The sequence below is a fragment of the Castor canadensis genome, chromosome 6 (genome assembly GCF_047511655.1).
Source record: "Castor canadensis chromosome 6, mCasCan1.hap1v2, whole genome shotgun sequence".
NCBI lineage: Eukaryota > Metazoa > Chordata > Mammalia > Rodentia > Castoridae > Castor > Castor canadensis.
The window spans coordinates 1,677,572-1,696,890 of record NC_133391.1 but is presented as its reverse complement, the minus strand read 5'-3'; the positions used below and the strand labels follow the sequence as shown (position 1 = coordinate 1,696,890).

Below are 19,319 nucleotides of genomic sequence, written 5' to 3'. Positions count from 1 at the left end.
TGACATGAAGACGTCACTGCTGCTCATTGCATCCAGGGGCGCCCAGAGAGGTTAAGCCGTTCCCCAAAGCCACGCAGCAGCAGGTGACAGAACTGCAGTTCCAAGATGGGCCTTGCTGTGTCTCGGGGACCCGATCTCCCCACCAGGCTGCTTTTTTATTTATTTATTTTCTTTTTGTGACACTGGGATTTGAACTCAGGGCCTCATACTTGCTATGCTGGCGCTTGTCCACCCGAGCCACCATCTGTCCCCGACACCTCAAATGCCATTTCACACGGATAAGCGAGACCTGGGTTTCCTGCCCGTGGGGACCGCCCCCCCCACCGTCACCCCCCTTTGTGACAAGGACGGGACCGGCAGAGGTGACAGCTCATGGGACAATGTCACTCTGCTGCCTGGAACCTGGCCGCTGAGCCCACGGCTAAACACGGCCAGGACGGCTGCTTTCTGCCCCTCAGGTGCCAGATCTGGCGGCCTCTGCGGGGACAAGAGCCGGGTTCCTGCTGCGTCTGCGGGGACGTCACACAGCCCGTGACAGAGAATCCCGGGACATAAAGCTGGGGACAGACGCCTGTAATCCCAGCTACAGGATCAAGGATCAAGGGTCAAGGCCAACCCTGGACAATTAGTCCCCAAGACCCCGTCTCCAAAATGACCAGAGGCCAATGACAGGAGCGCCCAGTGTGACGTCTTTTCCTTTTCGGATCCCAGACCTCGCTCCAGATCCAGCGGGGGACAGGCTTGAGGGACACCAAGGTCCAGCCGGAGCGCTAACCGTTCGGCCTTGGGGACAGTCTCTCAGCCGCTCTTTGCTTGGCCCCTGCTCCATGCCAGCTCTGTCACCGGCTGTCACCGGCTGTCACCCTCACAGCAACAAGCAGGACGTGAGACGTGGCCGGGGAGGGATGGAGGTTGACGGTCACTGCAGAGCCCAGCCTGCCCAGCACACGGCTGGGACAAGACCATGTCTTGTGTCACCACGCGGGGCCCTGGTGGTCACAGCCAGAGGTTGCAATGCATGCGAGCGAGCGAGCGAGGGTGGAACGAGCCAGCAGCTCCTGGTCGTGGGTGTGCGAGGGTGGTGACAGCCGTGTTCCTGGCGCAGTCCGCGTGTGCAGGACACGCGGTGGGACTGAGTCGGCTGCGTGTCGTTCTCTTTGGAGATAATTATGAAATATTCCCAGGAATTAAAATACATTAAAAGTGTATAAAGTGTGCTGGGTCCTGGGACCTGAACTCAGGTCCTCACTGAGCCCCCAAGTCCCCCTTTTTTTGGATATGGTCTCACATTTTTACAGGACTATCCTAAGACTACAGTCCTCTTACCCTGCCCTCTGCGTTGCTGGGATTACAGACACACCCCACCAATCCTGGCTTGTTTGTTGAGATGGGGTCTCACTAACTTCTCACTTGGGCCAGCCTCAAACCTCCATCTTCCTGCCTCCCAAGTGGCTGAGGTTACAGGTGTGAGCCGTGGCGCCCGGCTCACTGCACATGTGTTTCAAGTTGACAGAGACGGTCTCCTGCCCTGTGTGTCTGTGGCCTGATTGTCACTCATGAGTCACAGGTCCGAGGACAGTCTGGGTGGCCGTTGTGGGGCTGCACAGGTCACTGCGCCCCCCAGCCGCATCCGTGTCCATGCTGGTCGCCCAGGCTTCAGACACCCATGGGTATTGTCACTGGGTCATACTGAGGACGGAAGCCCGGTCGTGGGGTGCACCTGCACAGCCCCACTCGGTGAACCCCACTTGCTTGGCGGGTTCGAATCCTGCAGCACGCAGACAGAGCAGTGTTTCCGGGCCGGCCATGACTCATCCGTGAAATACTACACACGCATAAAAAAGAAGGCCGCCCCCAGCACCTGGGTTTAAGGTCTGAGTCCAAGAGGGAGATGGCAGACAGGACTGGTTCTGGGCACAAAAAGGTTTTGGCTGCAGCCGAAGGAAAGGACCCGGTGACGTGTGTCGCTCGAGGCGCTGCCTGACGTGGCTGCAGACAGTCCAGCCATCTCCTCCCTCTCCCATCTCTTTCGTCATTGTTACTGCTGTGCTGGGATTTGAACCCAGGGCCCCTGGTTGCTCTCACTTGAACTACGTCCCCAGCTTCCTTTTGTTCTCGTTCATTTTGTTCTGCAATAGGGTCTCGCTAAACCTTGCCTGTGTCGGTCGATCCCCACCCCTGCCTCCAGGGGGGCTGGGATTACAGGCGTGCGCCACCGTGCCTGCTCCCTCCGCCCGCAAACCACCGTCCACGGAGGGACCCTGGGGGTGGCTTCGCGTGGCAAGGTGCGGTCAGGAATCCCAGGTTGGACTGACGTGTGACTCTCAGTGACCGTTAGGACTCTGCTTCAGTTTCCTTGTCTACAAAGCTTGTCCTCCTCTCAGACTCGCTGTGACACTTGACTGGCTTCCATGAAGGTTCAGGGACTCAGGGGACACTGTCAAGCTGGCCAGCTCCACTGGGCTCCACCTGACCCGGGGTACGGGGAGCTCGTGGTGCCACTGTCCCCGAGATCCCAGGTCTGTGACTGGCATCCCCCAAGGCCGGTGGCCCCTTTCAGCTTTGTTATGGAAGCAGGTTCACCCGTCACTTCCTGCTCTGCTGAGGTGGCCTCACTGTCACCAGGGCCCTGCAAGGTGCGTCTCTGCATCACACGTGGCCCCGTGTCCCAGAAGGGCGGGAGGCAGGTGTCCCTTACGCCCTCCGCACCCCGCAAAAGACTGAGCTCTACTGGCCACCCACCTGGGGTGCTGCAGGCGTCACCGTCACCGCCCCCGTCACCATCACCGCCGCCGTGGTGGCCCGAGGCAGAAGGAACAGTGACGGGGACCGGGGAAGGGCCCCGGGCTCATTGTGTCGTGGCCACAGGAGGTGACAAGTCCACGCTGCGAGGTCTGTCCTCAGGTCTGTCCATCTCTCTGCCCTGCCATCCTGAAGGCATTAGTTTTTGTCCTCAGGTCACACGCTGGGCGTCACAGTCTCCTTAACTCGTGTTCCTGTCCAAGGTCAAAGGAAACCCTCAAGGTCGCCCCCGCACCCTGTAGACGTCCCCAAGGGAAGCAAAGGACATCAAATGCTTCTTGTGCCTTCCTAAGTCACGGGCGGAGGCCACACAGAGCCACCCCCCTGTGACCGGGGACACCCAGCCTCTGTGCACCCCGGGGCGGGGACCCCCAAACCCAGCGGCAATGTCACTGTCGGGGCCTGACCTCAGCCGTCAGGTCAGCGCGACTTCCATCTGGGACGAAAGCCGTCGACTCGCACATCGTCACACGAGCCACTGTCCCCGCCATCCTCGTGTCACCTGGGCGGCCACCTGGGTCCCCAGGTGTCACAGGTGCTACCGGGAAGCCCACAGGGAGTGGAGGTCATGGTGTTCAGTGAGCTAAGCCAGGCACGGGGCTGGGGGGACACCGCGTGAGGTCACTCGGATGTGGCCCCAAAAGTTGGTGTCCTAGAAGGAGGAGGGGACAGTGGCGACCAGGGGCTGGGGACAGTGGCATGGTCATCGGGTTCTGAGTTGCAGTCAGACAGGGACAGAAGTTCTGCCGGCCTCGAACCACGATCCTCCCGCCCTCCGCCTGCCGAGCAGCTGGGATTACAGGCGGGAGCCACGGCGCCCGTCCACCTCTAAAGTGCTCGTGGCCTGCGTTTCTGCCGTTTGGCGCATAAGGAAACACCTCGTGTCCCCGTCCCCTTCCTCAGACAAAGGCGCAATGTCACCTCCGCTCTTCTCCGCCGCCCCCGGGGCCGCGGAGGTCCCTGCAGCGGCCGTGCTTGTGCCCCGCAGGGCCTGGGGTGGACGAGTACATGGGGACGCTGAGGGACGAGGAGGACTCGCTGTGGGAGAACGTGGAGAGTCACCGGCACTTGCTGAGTCGCTCCATCAACCCCGCCAAGCTCACGCCGTACCTGCGGCAGTGCAAGGCCATCGACGAGCAGGACGAGGACGAGGTGCTCAGCGCCCCCATGCTGCCCTCCAAGATCAACCGCGCAGGTGACCGCGGGGACCGCAGGGGACCGCCCCACCCCAGCGTCGTGCCGCAGCCCGGTCTCCCCCGTGGGCGGTGGGGGCCAAGGGAGCCGCGTCGTCACGGTGGCGGTCCCCAGGCCGCCTGCTGGACATCCTGCACACCAAGGGCCGGCGCGGGTACGTGGTGTTCCTGGAGAGCCTGGAGTTTTACTACCCCGAGCTCTACAAGCTGGTGACCGGCAAGGAGCCCACGCGCAGGTTCTCCACCATCGTGGGTGAGTCACGGCGCCATCTGCCTGCCATCTGCCCCAGGCGGTCCCTGCTGTCCTGACCCGACCGGGACGGCACCTGGGGACCGCGTCCTCGTCATCCTCACCGTCCCTGCGCCCCTCGCCCGTCCACGCTGTCTGTCCAGTGCCCCCTCCTCCTGTCCCCCTGTCCCCCTGTCCCCCTCCTAAGGCTTCAGTGACGTCCATTGCTGGCGTGACCCCAAGGTCCCCCACACTCAGCTCTTCCCCGGGCTTCTCTCTCTCTCTCTCTCTCTCTCTCTCTCTCTCTCTCTCTCTCTCTCTCCTGATCTTAAGACCAGCTCAACCACCAAGACTCTCTGCCCAGCATGGGTCTCATCCCCTCTGTCTCTCAAGGTCCCCTCTGTCCCCTGAGGTCCCCTCTGTCCCCCAAGGTCTCCTCTGTCCCCTGTGGTCCTCTCTGGTCTCCTCTATCCCCTGTGGTACCCTCTGGTCCCCTGTGTCCGCCATTGTCCCCTCTGTCTCCCGAGGTCCCCTCTGTCCCCTGAGGTCCCCTCTGTCTCCCGAGGTCCCCTCTGTCCCCTGAGGTCCCCTCTGTCTCCCGAGGTCCCCTCTGTCCCCTGAGGTCCCCTCTGTTCCCCATGCTCCCCTCTGACCCCCGAGGTCCCCCCGTCCCCCATGGTCCCCTCTGTCCTCCATGGTCCTCTCTGTCCCCCATGGTCCTCTCTGTCCCCAAGGTCCCCTCTGTCCCCCATGGTCCTCTCTGTCCCCTGTGGTCCCCTCTGTCCCCTGAGGTCCCTTCAGTCCCCCATGGTGCCCTCTGTTTGCTGTGGTCCTCTCTGGTCCCCTCTGTCCCCCATGGTCCCCTCTGTCCCCCATTGTCCCTTCTATCCCCCAATGTCTCCTCTGTCCCCCATGGTCCCCTTTGTCCCCCGTGGTCCTCTCTGGTCTCCTCTGTCCCTGTGGTGCCCTCTGGTCCCCTGTGTCCCTCAAGGTCCCCTCTGTCCCCCATTGTCCCCTGTGTCCCCATTGTCCTCCTGTCCCCAGAGGTCCCCTCTATCCCCCATGGTCCCCGGTGTCCCCTGAGGTCCCCTCTGTCCCCCATGGTCCTCTCTGTCCCCCGAGGTCCTCTCTGACACCCATGATCTCCTCTGTCACCCATGATCTCCTCTGTCACCCATGGTCCCCTCTGTCCCCCATGGTCCCCTCTGTCCCTTCTGTCCCCCATGGTCCCCTCTGTCCCCTGTGGTCCTTTCTGGTCCCCTCTGTCCCCATGGTCCCCTGTATCCCCCAAGGTCCACTCTGGCCCCCAAGGTCCCCTCTGGCCCCCACAATCCTCTCTGGTCCCCTCTGTCCCCGATATCCCCTCTGTCCCCCATGGTCTCCTCTTTCTCCCGAGGTCCCCTCTGTCCCACATGGTCCCCTCTGTCCCTCATGGTATGCTGTGGTCCCCTCTGTCCCCTGAGGTCCCCTCTGTCCCCCATTGTCTCCTCTGTCCCCTGTGGTTCCCCATGTTCCCTGTGGTCCTCCTGTCCCCCATAGTCCCCATTGTCCCCCATTGTCTCCTTTGTCCCCTGTAGTCCCCCTGTCCCCTGCCATCCCCTGTGCCCCATGGTCCCCTGGGTCCCCTGTGGTCCCCCGTGTTTCCTGTGGTCCTCCTGTCCCCCGAGGTCCCCTCTGTCCCTTCTGTCCCCCATGGTCCCCTCTGTCCCCCGAGGTCCCCTCTGTCCTCCATGGTCCTCTCTGTCCCCCGAGGTCCTCTCTGTCACCCATGATCCCCTCTGTCACCCATGGTCCCCTCTGGCCCCCCGTGGTCCTCTCTGGTCCCCTCTGTCCCCAATGTCCCCTCTGTCCCCTGAGGTCCCCTCTGTCCCCCATGGTCCCCTCTGTCCCCCAAGGTACCCTGTGTCCCCTGTGGTCCCCCCGTCCCCCGCCATCCCCTGTCCCCTGACCAGCGGCCTTCCCGGGTCCCCTGGCATTTTGCTGCCTGTCCCCTGGCCCCGGGAGCTCGGGCGCCTGCGGTGGACCGACGGCTCCGTCTGTGTCCGTCCGTCCATGCGTGCGTGCGTGCTGGCCGCAGTGGAGGAGGGCCACGAGGGCCTGACGCACTTCCTGATGAACGAGGTGCTGAAGCTGCAGCAGCAGATGAAGGCCAAGGACCTGCAGCGCTGCGAGGTCCTGGCGCGGGCGCGGCAGCTGGAGGACGAGAAGCGGCAGCTGGCGCTGACCCGCGTGGAGCTGCTCACCTTCCAGGAGCGCTACCGCAAGATGAAGGAGGAGCGGGACGGCCACAGCGACGAGCTGCTCAAGGTCAAGGACGACAACTACAACCTGGCCATGCGCTACGCCCAGCTCAGCGAGGAGAAGAACATGGCGGTCATCCGCAGCCGCGACCTGCAGCTCGAGGTGTGCGGCCTGCTTGCGCTTTAGTATTCATTCATTGAACGGTTCGGGATCAGAGCGCAGGGCCTCGCCCAGGCAGGCGGCTGCTCGAGTCCTTTGTGCTGTAGTTGCTTCTTGAGCAGGGTCACGCTCACGCCCTGGCCGGCTGCACCGCCGTCCTCCTGTTTACTCTCTGCGGAGCTGGAATGACACGTGTGTGCAACCACGCCCAGCTTATCTATTGAGATGGGGTCTCCTGAAGAGTTTTGCCCAGGCTGGCCTTGAACTGAGATTCTCCCAGTCTCCACCTCCTGGGTAGCTGGGATTACAGGCACGAGCCATGGCGTCCACCCTTCTCAGGAAGGGTCTCTGAGAAGGGGCCACACGAGCAAAGGCGAGACCCAGGCTGAAGGGCAAATGCAGCATCCCAAAGTAGGGACCATTTCATGCTGTTCTTCGGGGTCTTTTTGTTTGTTTGTTTTGTCCTTTTTTCCTAAGAAGATCGTGAAGCTACAAAAGGCGGCAGGACGGACAGTCCCACCAGGACTTGACTCTCCTGGGACAATGGGCTTCCCCATCTTCTGATTTTAAGTGACAAAGGACAGAAATGCCTGTGCCCCGGGGTCCTTGAGAGCCACTCTGTCCAGGGGCATCTGAGGATTTTGTCACCACAGCTGGCATAGTGGTGCTCACCTATAATCCCAGCACTTGGGAGGCAGACACAGGAGGGTCAGGAGTTCAAGGCCAGCCTGGGCTGCAAGTAAGGAAGGAAGGAGGAAGGAAGCAAGACGTCAGGCATGGTTGAACACGCCTGTAATCCCGGCTCTTCTGGAAGTGGACATCAGATCAGCTTGAGGGCAACCCAGGCAAAAAGTTAGTGAGACCCCATCCCAACCAACAAGCTGGGTATGGTGGTGCACCTGCAACCCCAGCTAAGCGGGAGGGACAGGTAGGAGGATCACATTTTGAGGCCGACCTGAGCAAAAGCGAGACCTTACCTGAACAATAACCTAAAAGCAACAGGACTGGCAGAGCGGCTCAGGTGGCACACACCTGCTCTGAGTTCAAATCCCAGCACCAGCAAAACAGTTCAGAAAGAGGTTTTGTGACTTCCCTGCCACCAAGGGAAAGGAGAAGGAGGGGACACAGGGGACGTGTGGCCCCAACCCTGTGCCTGGCGCCAACCCCGTCCTCCCCGTCCTCCCCGGGCTGCAGATTGACCAGCTGAAGCATCGGCTGAACAAGATGGAGGAGGAGTGCAAGCTGGAGCGGAACCAGTCACTGAAGCTGAAGAACGACATCGAGAACCGGCCCAAGAGGGAGCAGGTGCTGGAACTGGAGCGGGAGAACGAGATGTTGAAGACCAAGGTGCAGGAGCTGCAGTCGGTCATCCAGGTGAGGTGACAGTGACCCCAGCACCCCTCTTAAGAGACGTGAAATCCCAGGACAGTTCGCTTGCAAAAACGCTTCCCTGGCCAAGCGCGGTGGCTTCTGCCTGTAATCCCAGCTGCTGGGAGGTGGAGGGAGGAGGATCGCCATTGGAGGCTGCCTTGGCAAAAAAAGCAGTGAGACCCCATCTCAACCAACCAGCTAGGTATGACTGTGCATGTCTGTAATCCCAGCAGCATGAAAGACATAGGAAGGAGGATTGTGTCCAGGCTGGCCCCAGGTAAAAATGCAAGACCCTATAAGAAAAATACCTAAAGCAAAAAGGGCGGGCAGAGGGTCTCAGGTGGTAGAGCCCCTGCCTCGCAAGCATGAGGCCCTGAGTTCAAACCCCAGGGCCACCAAAAAAAAAGATTTTTCCCTCATTGAAGCCCAGTGTCACCTGGGGTCCCTCAGCTGCCTCCTTGTTAATCACCCCAGAACCACGCGTCAGCTCAGAGGAATAAATGTCCCCATACCCTGTGCAGGGACCCCAAAAAGTCTGGCTCTGTGGGGTCACAGACTGAGTCCTGGGTTAGGGGAGCAAATTGGCTGATATTTCAGGGCGCCCCCGCCAACTGTCCCCCAAGTGTTCCAGGAGCCACCAAGGCTCCAGGCTCAGCTAAGGGCAGGACAACAGGGCCGGGCGTCTGTTCCCAACAAAAACTGGGTTCAGGGTTCTTTGAAGGTGAGAGATTTCTGGATTTCTGTACGTTTGTGGCAGGACTGGGATTCGAACTCAGGGCTTTGCACTTACACAGCAGGCGCTCTATCTACCGTGTGAGCCACACCGCCAGTCCCCGGGGTCTCGAGAGCTACTGCCTGGACTGGCCTCGAGCCTCCACCTCCATCTCCGCCTCCCACAGCCGGGATTACAGGCGGCAGCCACCAGACACGTCCCATATGACACGTGGCAGTAAAGACCCCACGACAGCCACCCAGGCTCTGCGCGCCTGGCACAGACCCCTTGTCACCCCGACGAGGTGACAGTGTCTCCCGTCCCCAGGCCGGCAAGCGCAGCCTGCCCGGCTCGGACAAGGCTATCCTGGACATCCTGGAGCACGACCGGAAGGAGGCGCTCGAGGACCGGCAGGAGCTCGTCACCAAGATCTACGACCTGCAGGAGGAGGTCCGCCAGGCTGAGGAGCTGCGCGACAAGGTGGGGACCCGGGGGGGGGGGTACACATCGCCACCACATCCACTGGGCCTGACCACGCTTGGCTAAAGTCACTCGACTCCAGAGCTGGGCCCTCGGTGGCCGTCGGTGACAAGTGCAGCCACAGGAGCCACCAGAGCAGGTGCGGCGGCCACACGTCTTCCCATACGGTGAGGTGTGGATGGATGGACGGACAGACAGACCACTCTGCCTTCCACTCTCAGAAGGACAAGGCCGTGGCCTAGGCAGCCTGGGGACAGATGGCCACAAGGTGCCATTCACACTGACTTCTCGCCCCTCCGTCCCCCTCCCCCCTCCTCCCCTCCCCCCTCTCTCCCTCCCCCTCCTCCCCTCCCCTCCCCTCTCTCTCTCCCTCCCCCTCCTCCCCTCCCCTCCCCTCTCTCTCTCCCTCCCCCTCCTCCCCTCCTCCCCCTCCCCCTCCCTCCCGCAGTACCTGGAGGAGAAGCAGGACCTGGAGCTCAGGTGCTCCACGCTGGGGAAGGACTGCGACATGTACAAGCACAGAATGAACACCGTCATGCTGCAGCTGGAGGAGGTGGAGCGGGAACGGGACCAGGTGCGTCACTGTCCCTGTCCCCACTTCTGCGCCACAGCCGGGCACGGTGGCTCACGCCTGCAATCCCAGCTACATGGATCGCAGTCCAAAGCGAGTTCTGACAGAAAGCCTGAGACCCCATCTGAAAAATACCAAAGCATAAAGGGCTGGCGGTGTGGCTCACGTGGTAGAGCGCCTGCCTGGCGAGTTGAGGCCCTAAGTTCAAACCGTGGTACCGCCAGTAAGCACAGAAACGCTGAGAGCCGTCCCGTTCCCGACCCCCGCAGGCCTTCCACTCGCGGGACGAGGCGCAGACGCATTACTCCCAGTGTCTGCTGGAGAAGGACAAGTACCGCAAGCAGATCCGCGAGCTGGAGGAGAAGAACGACGAGACCCGCATCGAGCTGGTGCGGCAGGAGGCGTGCATCCTCACCCTGGAGGGCAAGCTGCGACGGCTTTCCAAGGAGAGTGGCGGCCTCGACCAGGTGGGGCCCTGACGCGTCCCCCGCCCCACTGACCCCGGCCAACGGTGGCTCACCCTGCCGTGCAGAACTCAACTCACTCCAAAGTGACAAAGTGCAGATCTGGGCCAAGCGCCGCGGCTCACACCTGTAATCCCAGCCACCTGGGAGGCTGAGATCAGGAGGATTGAGTTTAGAGGTCAGTCTGGGCAGATAGTTAAGGAGACCCCAACTCCAAAATAACCAGAGCAAAGTGGACTGGGGTGCGGCTCACGTGGCAGAGCGCCTGCTGTGCAAGTGCAGAGCCCTGAGCTCAAACCCCAGGACTGCACTGGGGTCATGGCTGACCTGTGGCCTGGGGCTGGGATCAGAGCCCTGCGTCCTCCCAGGACGAGCAGGACCTTGTGACTCCAAGGGCCACATGGGAGGCTTCACTTCTGGGGCTCATGGAATCGGGAGGCGTGAGCTGCCCCTCACCTGTCCCTCACTGGTCACCACGCTTTGCAATGTATCTTGCGCCTCACAGATACGGGGGAGGAGGTGCGCTGAGTGCACCGAGGAGCTTGGCAGCTGTTCTGACCCCACGAGGCATTTTCTGCAGAGAGCTACTTACAGCCCAAAGCTCTGGGGAGTCACACGGGAGTCACTTACAGCCCCTGCGCCCGGCTTCCTGTTTTGTAAACAGTGACTATCGTCACTACGTGCTTGTCACCGATGGTTACATAAGACGATGGCTCAGGCGGGCAGGCCTGGCCCTCTGTCTTACCGTTTATATATTTTTTTTATATTATTTGTATTTTTACCCGGGCCTAGGGTCACAAATTAGGACTACAGTGGAGTCTGATGCCCAGGCAGGTGACGGTGACCAGGCCCTGGTGGAGGGAGGGGGACCAAGGACAGATGGCGGCCACAATAACAGGCCGTGGAGCCCACACGGAAGGCAGGTCAGAAAGGAATGGGCTTCCTGCTTGGTGGCCACTCCTTGCCCACGTCCAGCACTGGCTCCTCTGTCCCCAGAGTCTCCCCCGGAACCTGCCAGCCACCATCATCTCCCAGGACTTTGGGGACACCAGCCCCAGGACCAATGGCCAGGAAGCAGACGACTCATCCACATCAGAGGAGTCACCCGAGGACAGCAAGTACTTCCAGTCCTGCCGCCCGCCCCGGCGCAGGATGAACCTGAAGGGGATCCAGGTACCTCCTGGGGACATGGAGGACACAGGGCAGGTGCCACCGTCACCACAGAGGACACCCAGGCGGGCCACCACTCCCGTCTCAGCCCTAGAGACAGAAATCAGCCAGCTCATGGTGTTCAGAGAGAGAGAGACATGGAGGAGGCTGAGAGAGGGAGGGGAGAGAAAGAGAGAGAGCAGAAATCCCGTGGTGTTGCTGAGTGTTCAGTACAAATCCGAGAATTGCGTGTGGGAATGGATGGGTGGATGGATGGGTGGATGGATGGATGGACAGGTGGACAGATGGGTGGGTGCATGGATGATGGATGGGTGGATGGAAGGACAAACAGATGGACAGATGAATAGATGGATGGATGGATGGGCGGATGGGCGGATGGATGGGTGGGTAGATGGATGGACAGGTGGATGCGTGGATGGACAGACGGATGGACGGACGGATGGATGGATGGACGGATGGATGGATGGATGGGTAGGTGGATGGGTGAATAGATGGATGGACAGACAGATGGATGGATGGATGGACGGATGGATGGATGGGTGGATGCATGGAAGGATGAATGGATGCATGGATGGACGGACGGATGGATGGACGGATGGACGGATGGGTGGGCGGATGCATGACAGGTACTCTCCACACTGGCCTTGGTGAAATGTCACAGATACGGTGGCCTCTGGGCCCGAGAGTGGCCATCAGCTGCTCCCGAGGCCCGGCCTTTGCTGGGAGTGTCCTGTGACAGCTGTGTCACCCCCACTCCCCACATGGTCCGTGAGCCCAACCAGGGCCGCGCTGTGGTGCTCAAGTGTACCAGCCGCTGCCTGAATCAGGCCCCGGGACCACCGTGTCCTGTCCCGGTCATCCCCAGCAGCTGAGGGACAGACAGAGGCAGCTTGGTCTCGTCTTATTTCTTCCTGGCTGTGGTGACACGTGTTCCAGGCCTGGTTTGATTTGTGTCCTCTGCCTTCCTTCCTCCCCTCCCCCATCAGCTGCAGCGAGCCAAATCCCCCATCAGCCTGAAGCGAATGTCAGATTTTCAAGGTTGGTGACATGCCCGGGTCCCTCCCGCCCCTTTGTCATCTGTCAACTTTGCCACTCGGGGACCATCTGTTTTTCCCAGGGCCAACCTGGACTGGGCCTCCGGGGCTGCGGGGTGGCAAAGGGGGGGTCCATCCATTTTATGCTCACTGTCACCCGAAGGGCGTGGGGCCCTGACGGCTGGTGCGTGGCCTCTGTGGTGTCTTTGCCCTTGGCTGACCCTTGACTGTCCTCTGAGACGGGTGTCCCAGGCTGGCCGTTCCTTCTGTAATAAGCCCCTGCTTCTCCAAGACATGACACCTTCAAATTTCTCTCTTGTCCCCCTCACGAGTCACAGTCACAACTGCAAGACAGGTGACAGGAGGACTGGGAGGTTCGGGGTGACGCCCAGAGGTGACGCACTTGGGCAGGGCCAGTGAGGAGGTGGACGGTGCTGGGGTCACGAGAGGGAGCGATGGAGGAAAGCTGGGCCATTTAGACACAGCTAGAGAAGGGAGAACTGGGGACAGGGGACATGGGGCCCGGAGGCGAGCGGCAGAGACAGCGGGTGGAGCCCAGAAGCACTTGGTGCCAAAAGCTGCTGTCCCGTCCCAGTGCTGGGGACGACATTGTGACATTGTGAGTGAGACCTCAGGGCAGACAGACCCGAGGTTTAGGCAGATGTCTGTCCAGTGTGGAGGACAGAGAGCCCAGTCCAGCTCACTCCTGGTGGCATCATGATGACTTTTTATCCAAGGGGACGTGCGAAGGGCCTGGGGCCTGTGGGAAACAGGAGCAGGGTTGTGCCCCATAGAAAAAGGAAGGTGACACTGGCAGGGCCAAGGGCTTCTTCACTCCTGGCCGAGCTGGGCCTGTGGGCTGCCTAGTGCGGGGTGCTGGGGACCCCGGGAAGTACAGTAAATGCGGTGTCCCTTTGGGGTCCCCAAAGGCCACATGCACAGCTGGGCAGGGGTAGGCAGGGGACACGGATGGGTGAGTCGTCACATGAGGGCTGGAATGGCACGCGGGCCCCCCGGAAGCCCCTGATGGAGCAGGTGGGGGGGCTCGGCTCCACCCTGGCGGGCCGGGAAAGGTGGGACCCATTGTGACAATGTGTGACTTGAGCAGGAAAATTCCACCATCCAACCCGTGCTCCAAGTTACGGGCGCGTTCCACGGAGCGTGTCCTCGGAGACGGGACAGGTGGCTCTGAGGCTCTTCCTCCACCATTGGACGCCAGGGAGGGGACACCACGCCCCGAGGTGGCTCGTCCCCACCTGTGTGAGCTGATTCCTGGGACGCCCGCCGAGGGCTCTGACTTCCTTGCTCTCCTCTTTGCTTGCCCTGCCACCTGGCCCCCTTCGCCTTGTCCTTCTTTGCGGGGGACAGTCAAGGGACACGAGGAGGATGTCACAGACGGCAGCCCCGGCTCCTCCCACTCTCTGCCGGTCACCAGCTCCTTGTGCAAGATGGTGAGGTTCTTCCTGCTGTTTATTTAAAGATGTCTGCCGTCCTCCTGATCTGTGACTTCTCAGCCCTGGCACTGTGACAGCCCTGGGGACAACAGCTGGCAAAGGCTTGAGGGTCTCCTCCCCTCCCCGTCACCAGACCTGGTGTCCCAACCCCAGCCAGGCCTCAGAAGACTGGGGATTAGAACCTCTGACCCCAAAGGAGCCGTAGGAAGCTTTTGGCTCCACTTCCCCCGTCAGGCCTGGGCGGGGGGACAGATTCAGGAATGCCCGTGCCCCGCTGGTGGCAGCTCTAGGGACAGAAGTCAAGGCCACCATCTAAGGAGGGTTCCAGGTCACCCCGTCCCCCAGTAGCCATCCCCTCCTCTGCCTTCCCCGATGCACAGCCCGGGGACACGGAGCCCCACCACGGCCACCGCGGCCCTGTGTCCCCAAGAACAGATGGGGCCCGGCCAAGGTCACACTGAGGACCACGCCGCCGAGCTCGGCTCGGTCCCCGGGGTGTGTGGGCGTCCGTGTCCATCGAGGCCACGGCGGGTGCATCCCTGTAACGTGGCCGTGCCGTGTCCACAGCCTCCCCACCGTGGCCGTAGCAGTGTCATGTCCATCACCGCGGAGCCGCCTGGAAACGACTCCATCCTCAGGCGCTGTAAGGAGGACACCCCGCACCGCAGGTGAGTGGCTGGCACGGCCGGCTGGCTCGTCCTCTGCAGGCAGCTGGACGCTCAACACCACCGGCCTCCCAGCCACCTTGACAGGAAGGCGAGGTCAGGGGCCATCGTAAGGACAGGTGAGCCGGCTGGGACTTAATACCACCGGGTGTGGTCGTGCACGCCTGTAATCCCAGCTACTCAGGAGGATCATGGTTTGAGGTCGCTTCTGGCAAAAATGTCAGATGCTGGTGGTTTGTGGAGGGGCTAAGAGCAAGGGGTGGCTGGATCTGGGGTCCCTCCTGCTGGTGCCCTGCCGTGGGGACAAGTGGCCTGGCCTCCTCTGGCCAGCTTGGACAGGCGTTTGAGGGGCTTTCAGAAGCCACATGGCCACCTGTAGCCAGGGGCAATTGTGAGGCCACACCTGGTCACTTGAGGACTCATTCCACCCACTCCCATCTGCAGACACCTGAGCAGAAGTGGGTGTCAAGTTCCCACTGGGCCCCGGACCAAGCGGGTGATAAATGACAGGTGTGGCCACTGTGGTGTCTGCCCACTGTTCTTCCTCATGACCTGCAGAGGCTGCTGGGGCACCCACCCTCCCAGCCTCATCCCCTCCCTCTCTGCTCACCTTGACCTTCCTCTCCCTCCCGTACTGCCCTCACTGAACTTGGGCATCTCAGAAAGCCAGAATGTTCCGGAAGCTTGCCCTCCCTTGCCCACCTGCACGTCCACACTCACGTGGACGCCCTCCCGCCCCTCCCTTGTGTCTTCTAGCACAATCGAAGAGGACAACGACAGCAGTGGTTTTGAGGCCTTAGACCTGGACGGTGCGTAGCTGCGGGTCTGGAGGGGCCCGGGGGGCCTGGCGAGGGCTGCGATGGGTCCTTGGGACGTGGTCTGGGAGGTGAGCTCACCTGTGTCAGGAGCCAGCCATAAAGCAAGGTGTCCAGTAGAGCTGGGCGTGGTGGTCACGCCTGTAATCCCAGCACTGGGGAGGCTGAGGCGGGAGGATCGGGGTTCAAGGCCAGTCTGGGCTACAAAGTGAGGCCAAAGAAACAAAAACAGACAGCTGGTTCCAGAAAAATACAAATTACAGACAAAGAAATGGGTCTTGAAAGAACGGGGGCAGGTAGCCGGGAAGCAGGCACGTGTGTCCATCTCTTGGCTGACCTGCAATAAGAGTGTGATTGAGGCTGGGGACATCTGGTGACACTGCCAGGAGAGTGGAGAGACAGTCTGCAGATATCCCCGTGGGCGGAGCTGGTGCTCGGGTGGGGACTTGGATGTTCCCCTGACCCCAAATAGGTCAGACTCGAGGGCCTGGTGGACGAGGGTGGAACTCACTTATGGCCGGGTGCCGGGGACACAGGGTCCGGTCCCCAGGTCCTTGCCTGGGCAGGCTGTGGTGTCACCTCTGGGAGGTGACAGGGCAGAAAGACAGATTTACAAGCCCGCGATCCGCCCGGTGTCCGTGCCCGGGGAGGTGACAGTGTCCCCGGTCCCCGCATGGCTGGCCTCGCAGGACACTGGCTCAGAATCCCCCGGTGCGCCCGGCCTGTGCCCCGGCCAGCTGAGCGAGCGAGCGAGCGAGCGAGCGAGGGGCAGCTGGAGCGTGAGGATCTGTCGGGAGTTAAGCGAGGTTGTCCTGATGGCAGCTGGGTAATGACACTTGGACGAGTTTTGGGGACGGAATCCTGGGCAGCCGTCCAGAGGATTTTGCAGCGTCGGGGAAAAAAATCCCTGTGCAGAATCCTTTTGTTATCAGACCTGAGCAGATTCTCCTGTCCCCGTCCCCGGCCCTGTCCCCGGCCGGCCGTGTGGAGTGGCGTCGTCTCCAAGGTCCTCGGGGTCCGGCTGAGGGGGAGGGACAGGAGAACCCCAGTCATGGTCTGGCAAGCCAGCGGGTGAGGGTAAGCCTTAGGAATCCCAAAACGGTAGGTAGGGCCAGGTGTGGTCGATCCCGCCTGTAATCCCAGCTACTCGGGAGGTGGAGGTGCAAGGATTGCAGCCCCAGACCAAACCAGGGCAAAAATGCAAAAAAAAATCACAAAGCGAAAGGGACGGGGTGGCTCGGGTGGCAGAGCTCCTGCCTGGCCAGGGCAAGGCCCCGGGTTCAAATCCTAGCACCGCCAAAAGGGAAAGAAAATGCAACAGCTGACAAAAGCCCCCTTTGCAGACACAACACGGGGGTCCTAAAAGCAGGGGCCCTCATGAGAGAGGACCCGTGAGGCAGGAGGTGTCTAGAGTGGAGGGGACACAGGACAAGGCCATCTGCCCCCCATGGGGTGTCAGGGAGGAGCCCATTGTCCCCAGCCCTGACCCCTCCCCTCGGGGTCTGGGGACAGGCCTGGGTGCCTGCGCCCCATGGCACCTGGGGTCCTGACAGCCCTCGCTTGCCTGTTGGCAGATGACAGCCACGAGCGCTACTCGTTCGGTCCCCCGTCCATCCACTCCTCATCCTCCTCACACCAGTCCGAGGGCCTGGACGCCTACGACCTGGAGCAGGTCAACCTCATGTTCAGGAAATTCTCTCTAGAAAGGTACGGGGGCGGGGGGGGGGCAAGGGGACCCCGGGGGGGGGGGAGTGACGGGGACAGGGCAAAGGTCACCCTCCCTCCCTGCAGAGGGGACCATCGTGTGATCTCGTGACCCTGTGTCCTCTGAGATGAGTCCAGGGAGGACAGCAGCCCTGAAGTCACCCCCACATTGTCCACAAGAGAGGGGTCCCCAGGGCCACCTGAGTCAAAGTGACAAAGATGCAGGACGTAGGTGCCAGACAGGCCTGTGGTGATGACCCTGTGGTGACCACCGAGGCGCAGTGGACGTGGCTCGCGTGGCCCCTTCTGTGGTGGCACAGCCACACCCCGTAGTTGAGTCGAACGTGGCCGAGCAGGTGGCTGTGACAGTGACAGTGACTCAGGGCCAGGCGTCTCCTGCCCTGCCGTCCACCGGGTCTCCGCGCAGCCCTCTGTCCTGCCCCAGGGGACGGGGCTCTTCTTCCTCCAGCCCGGCGGTCACCTCAACACCGCTCTGCTCCCCACAGACCGTTCCGGCCCTCGGTGACGTCCGGGGGACACATGCGGGGCCCGGGGTCGTTGGTGCAACACACGACACTGAACGGCGATGGCCTCGTCAACCAGGTCACCCTGCTGGGAGGCAACGCCCGGGGAAGCTTCGTCCACTCGGTGAAGCCGGGCTCGCTGGCCGAGAAGGCCGGGCTGCACCAGGGCCAGCAGCTGCTGCTGGTGAGGCGCTGGGGGAGGTGACGGCGGCGGGCGGTGTCCCCAGGTCCTTCTCCGCCCTGCTCCTGGCGTGCGTCCCGTGCACACACACGCGCGCGCACGTGTGGACGCCCCAGGGCAGTGACCAGAGGTCAGTGTGTTCCCAGGGCCAGAGCCAGCAAGGGCCACCTCAGTCAGAGAGGTGTCCTGGGCCCTGTGGTGACGGCTGAAATGCAGTGGACAGGGCTCGTGTCCCCTGCCATGGTGGCAGGACACAAATGTGACTGCCAGGGTGGCTGTGACTGTGACTCGGAGCCAGGTGGCCGTGGTGTCCATGGGCAGCCCCACCTGTGGCCCCGGTGGCCTCTGCAGAGTCCACAGCAAGAATGGCGTGTCTTTGCCCCAGCTGGACGGCTGCATCAGAGGCGAGCGGCAGAGCGTCCCCTTGGACGCGTGCACCAAGGAGGAGGCCCGCTGGACAATCCAGAGGTGCAGCGGCCCCGTGACCCTGCACTACAAGGTCAACCACGAAGGTGAGGCCAGGCCGGCAGGACGTCCCGGACCCTGGGCCCGGCGTCTCTTTCTCACACGTTTGGTGGCGGCGGCTTGTCTGTGTCACACAGGCCAAGGTCACCCACGCTGCCCACCCCGGATTCCCACTGGTTACGCGGTGGCTGCAGTGGCCCCGGCTGTGCCTGTCCAGGCTGGGATTTGCAGATTTACACTCTCTCTCCCTCTCTCTCTCTCTCTCTCTCTCTCTCTCTGGTCTCTCTCTCCAGCCTGGCCTTGTGTCTGTCCCCCCAGCAGTTTGGGGGCCTCTGTTCCTGTCCATCCATCGTCTTGGCCCTGTACCTGAGTTCTGTTCTCCCCCCACCTCTCTCCCCACCTCTGTCCCTCTCTCTCTCTGTCCCCCCTTCCCTGTCTCTCTCTCCCTCTCCCTCCCTCCCTCTCTCTCCTCTCCCTCTCTCTCCCTGTCTCTCCCTCCCTCCCTCCCTCTTCCCCTCTCCCTCTCCCTCCCTCTCTCTCCCTCTCTCCCTCTCTCTCTCCCTCTCTCTCTCTCCTCTCTCTCTCTCCTTCTCTCCTCTCCCTCCCTCTCTCTCTCCCTATCCCTCTCTCTCTCTCTCTCTCCCTCTCTCTCCCTCTCTCCCTCTCTCTCTCCCTCTCTCTTTCTCCTCTTTCCCTCTCCCTCTCCCTCCCTCTCTCTCCCTCCCTCTCTCTCTCTCTCTCTCTCTCCCTCTCTCTCCCTCCCTCTCTCTCCCTCCCTCTCTCTCTCTCTCTCTCTCTCTCCCTCTCTCTCTCTCCCTATCCTTCTCTCTCTCTCTCTCTCTCTCTCTCTCTCCCCCTCCACTGGTCTTATTTTTGGCCAGGGCTCATCATGTCTCAGCAGAGCAGGAAAAGCCATTTCTCCCCTTCCCAGCGGCGACGCCCTGTCCCCAAACACAGCCAAGTGTCGTCCCCCCCCCCCCACCGCTGGCCTAGACCGTGCTGTGAGCGGCGCCCTCTAGAGTCCAGCGGTGGCACGGCCCTGTCCTCAGCTCTGCCTGCAATCCCAGCCTCTCAGGAGCAGAGAT

The 19,319-nt window shown here is 61.7% G+C and overlaps 1 protein-coding gene across 1 annotated transcript in view; it reads left to right on the top strand.

Moving 5' to 3' along the window:
- Card11 (caspase recruitment domain family member 11) overlaps window positions 1–19,319 on the top strand; it is a 45,113-nt gene that overhangs the window by 15,866 nt on the left and 9,928 nt on the right. Inside the window, exons 2-16 of the mRNA XM_074075459.1 lie at window positions 3,791–3,997; window positions 4,111–4,248; window positions 6,302–6,627; window positions 7,819–7,998; window positions 9,035–9,187; window positions 9,636–9,761; window positions 10,028–10,225; window positions 11,219–11,395; window positions 12,379–12,430; window positions 13,795–13,877; window positions 14,448–14,548; window positions 15,302–15,354; window positions 16,935–17,067; window positions 17,571–17,772; window positions 18,155–18,281. Coding sequence (XP_073931560.1) covers window positions 3,791–3,997; window positions 4,111–4,248; window positions 6,302–6,627; window positions 7,819–7,998; window positions 9,035–9,187; window positions 9,636–9,761; window positions 10,028–10,225; window positions 11,219–11,395; window positions 12,379–12,430; window positions 13,795–13,877; window positions 14,448–14,548; window positions 15,302–15,354; window positions 16,935–17,067; window positions 17,571–17,772; window positions 18,155–18,281 — 2,256 coding nt within the window. The remainder of the gene's footprint in view (window positions 1–3,790; window positions 3,998–4,110; window positions 4,249–6,301; window positions 6,628–7,818; window positions 7,999–9,034; window positions 9,188–9,635; window positions 9,762–10,027; window positions 10,226–11,218; window positions 11,396–12,378; window positions 12,431–13,794; window positions 13,878–14,447; window positions 14,549–15,301; window positions 15,355–16,934; window positions 17,068–17,570; window positions 17,773–18,154; window positions 18,282–19,319) is intronic.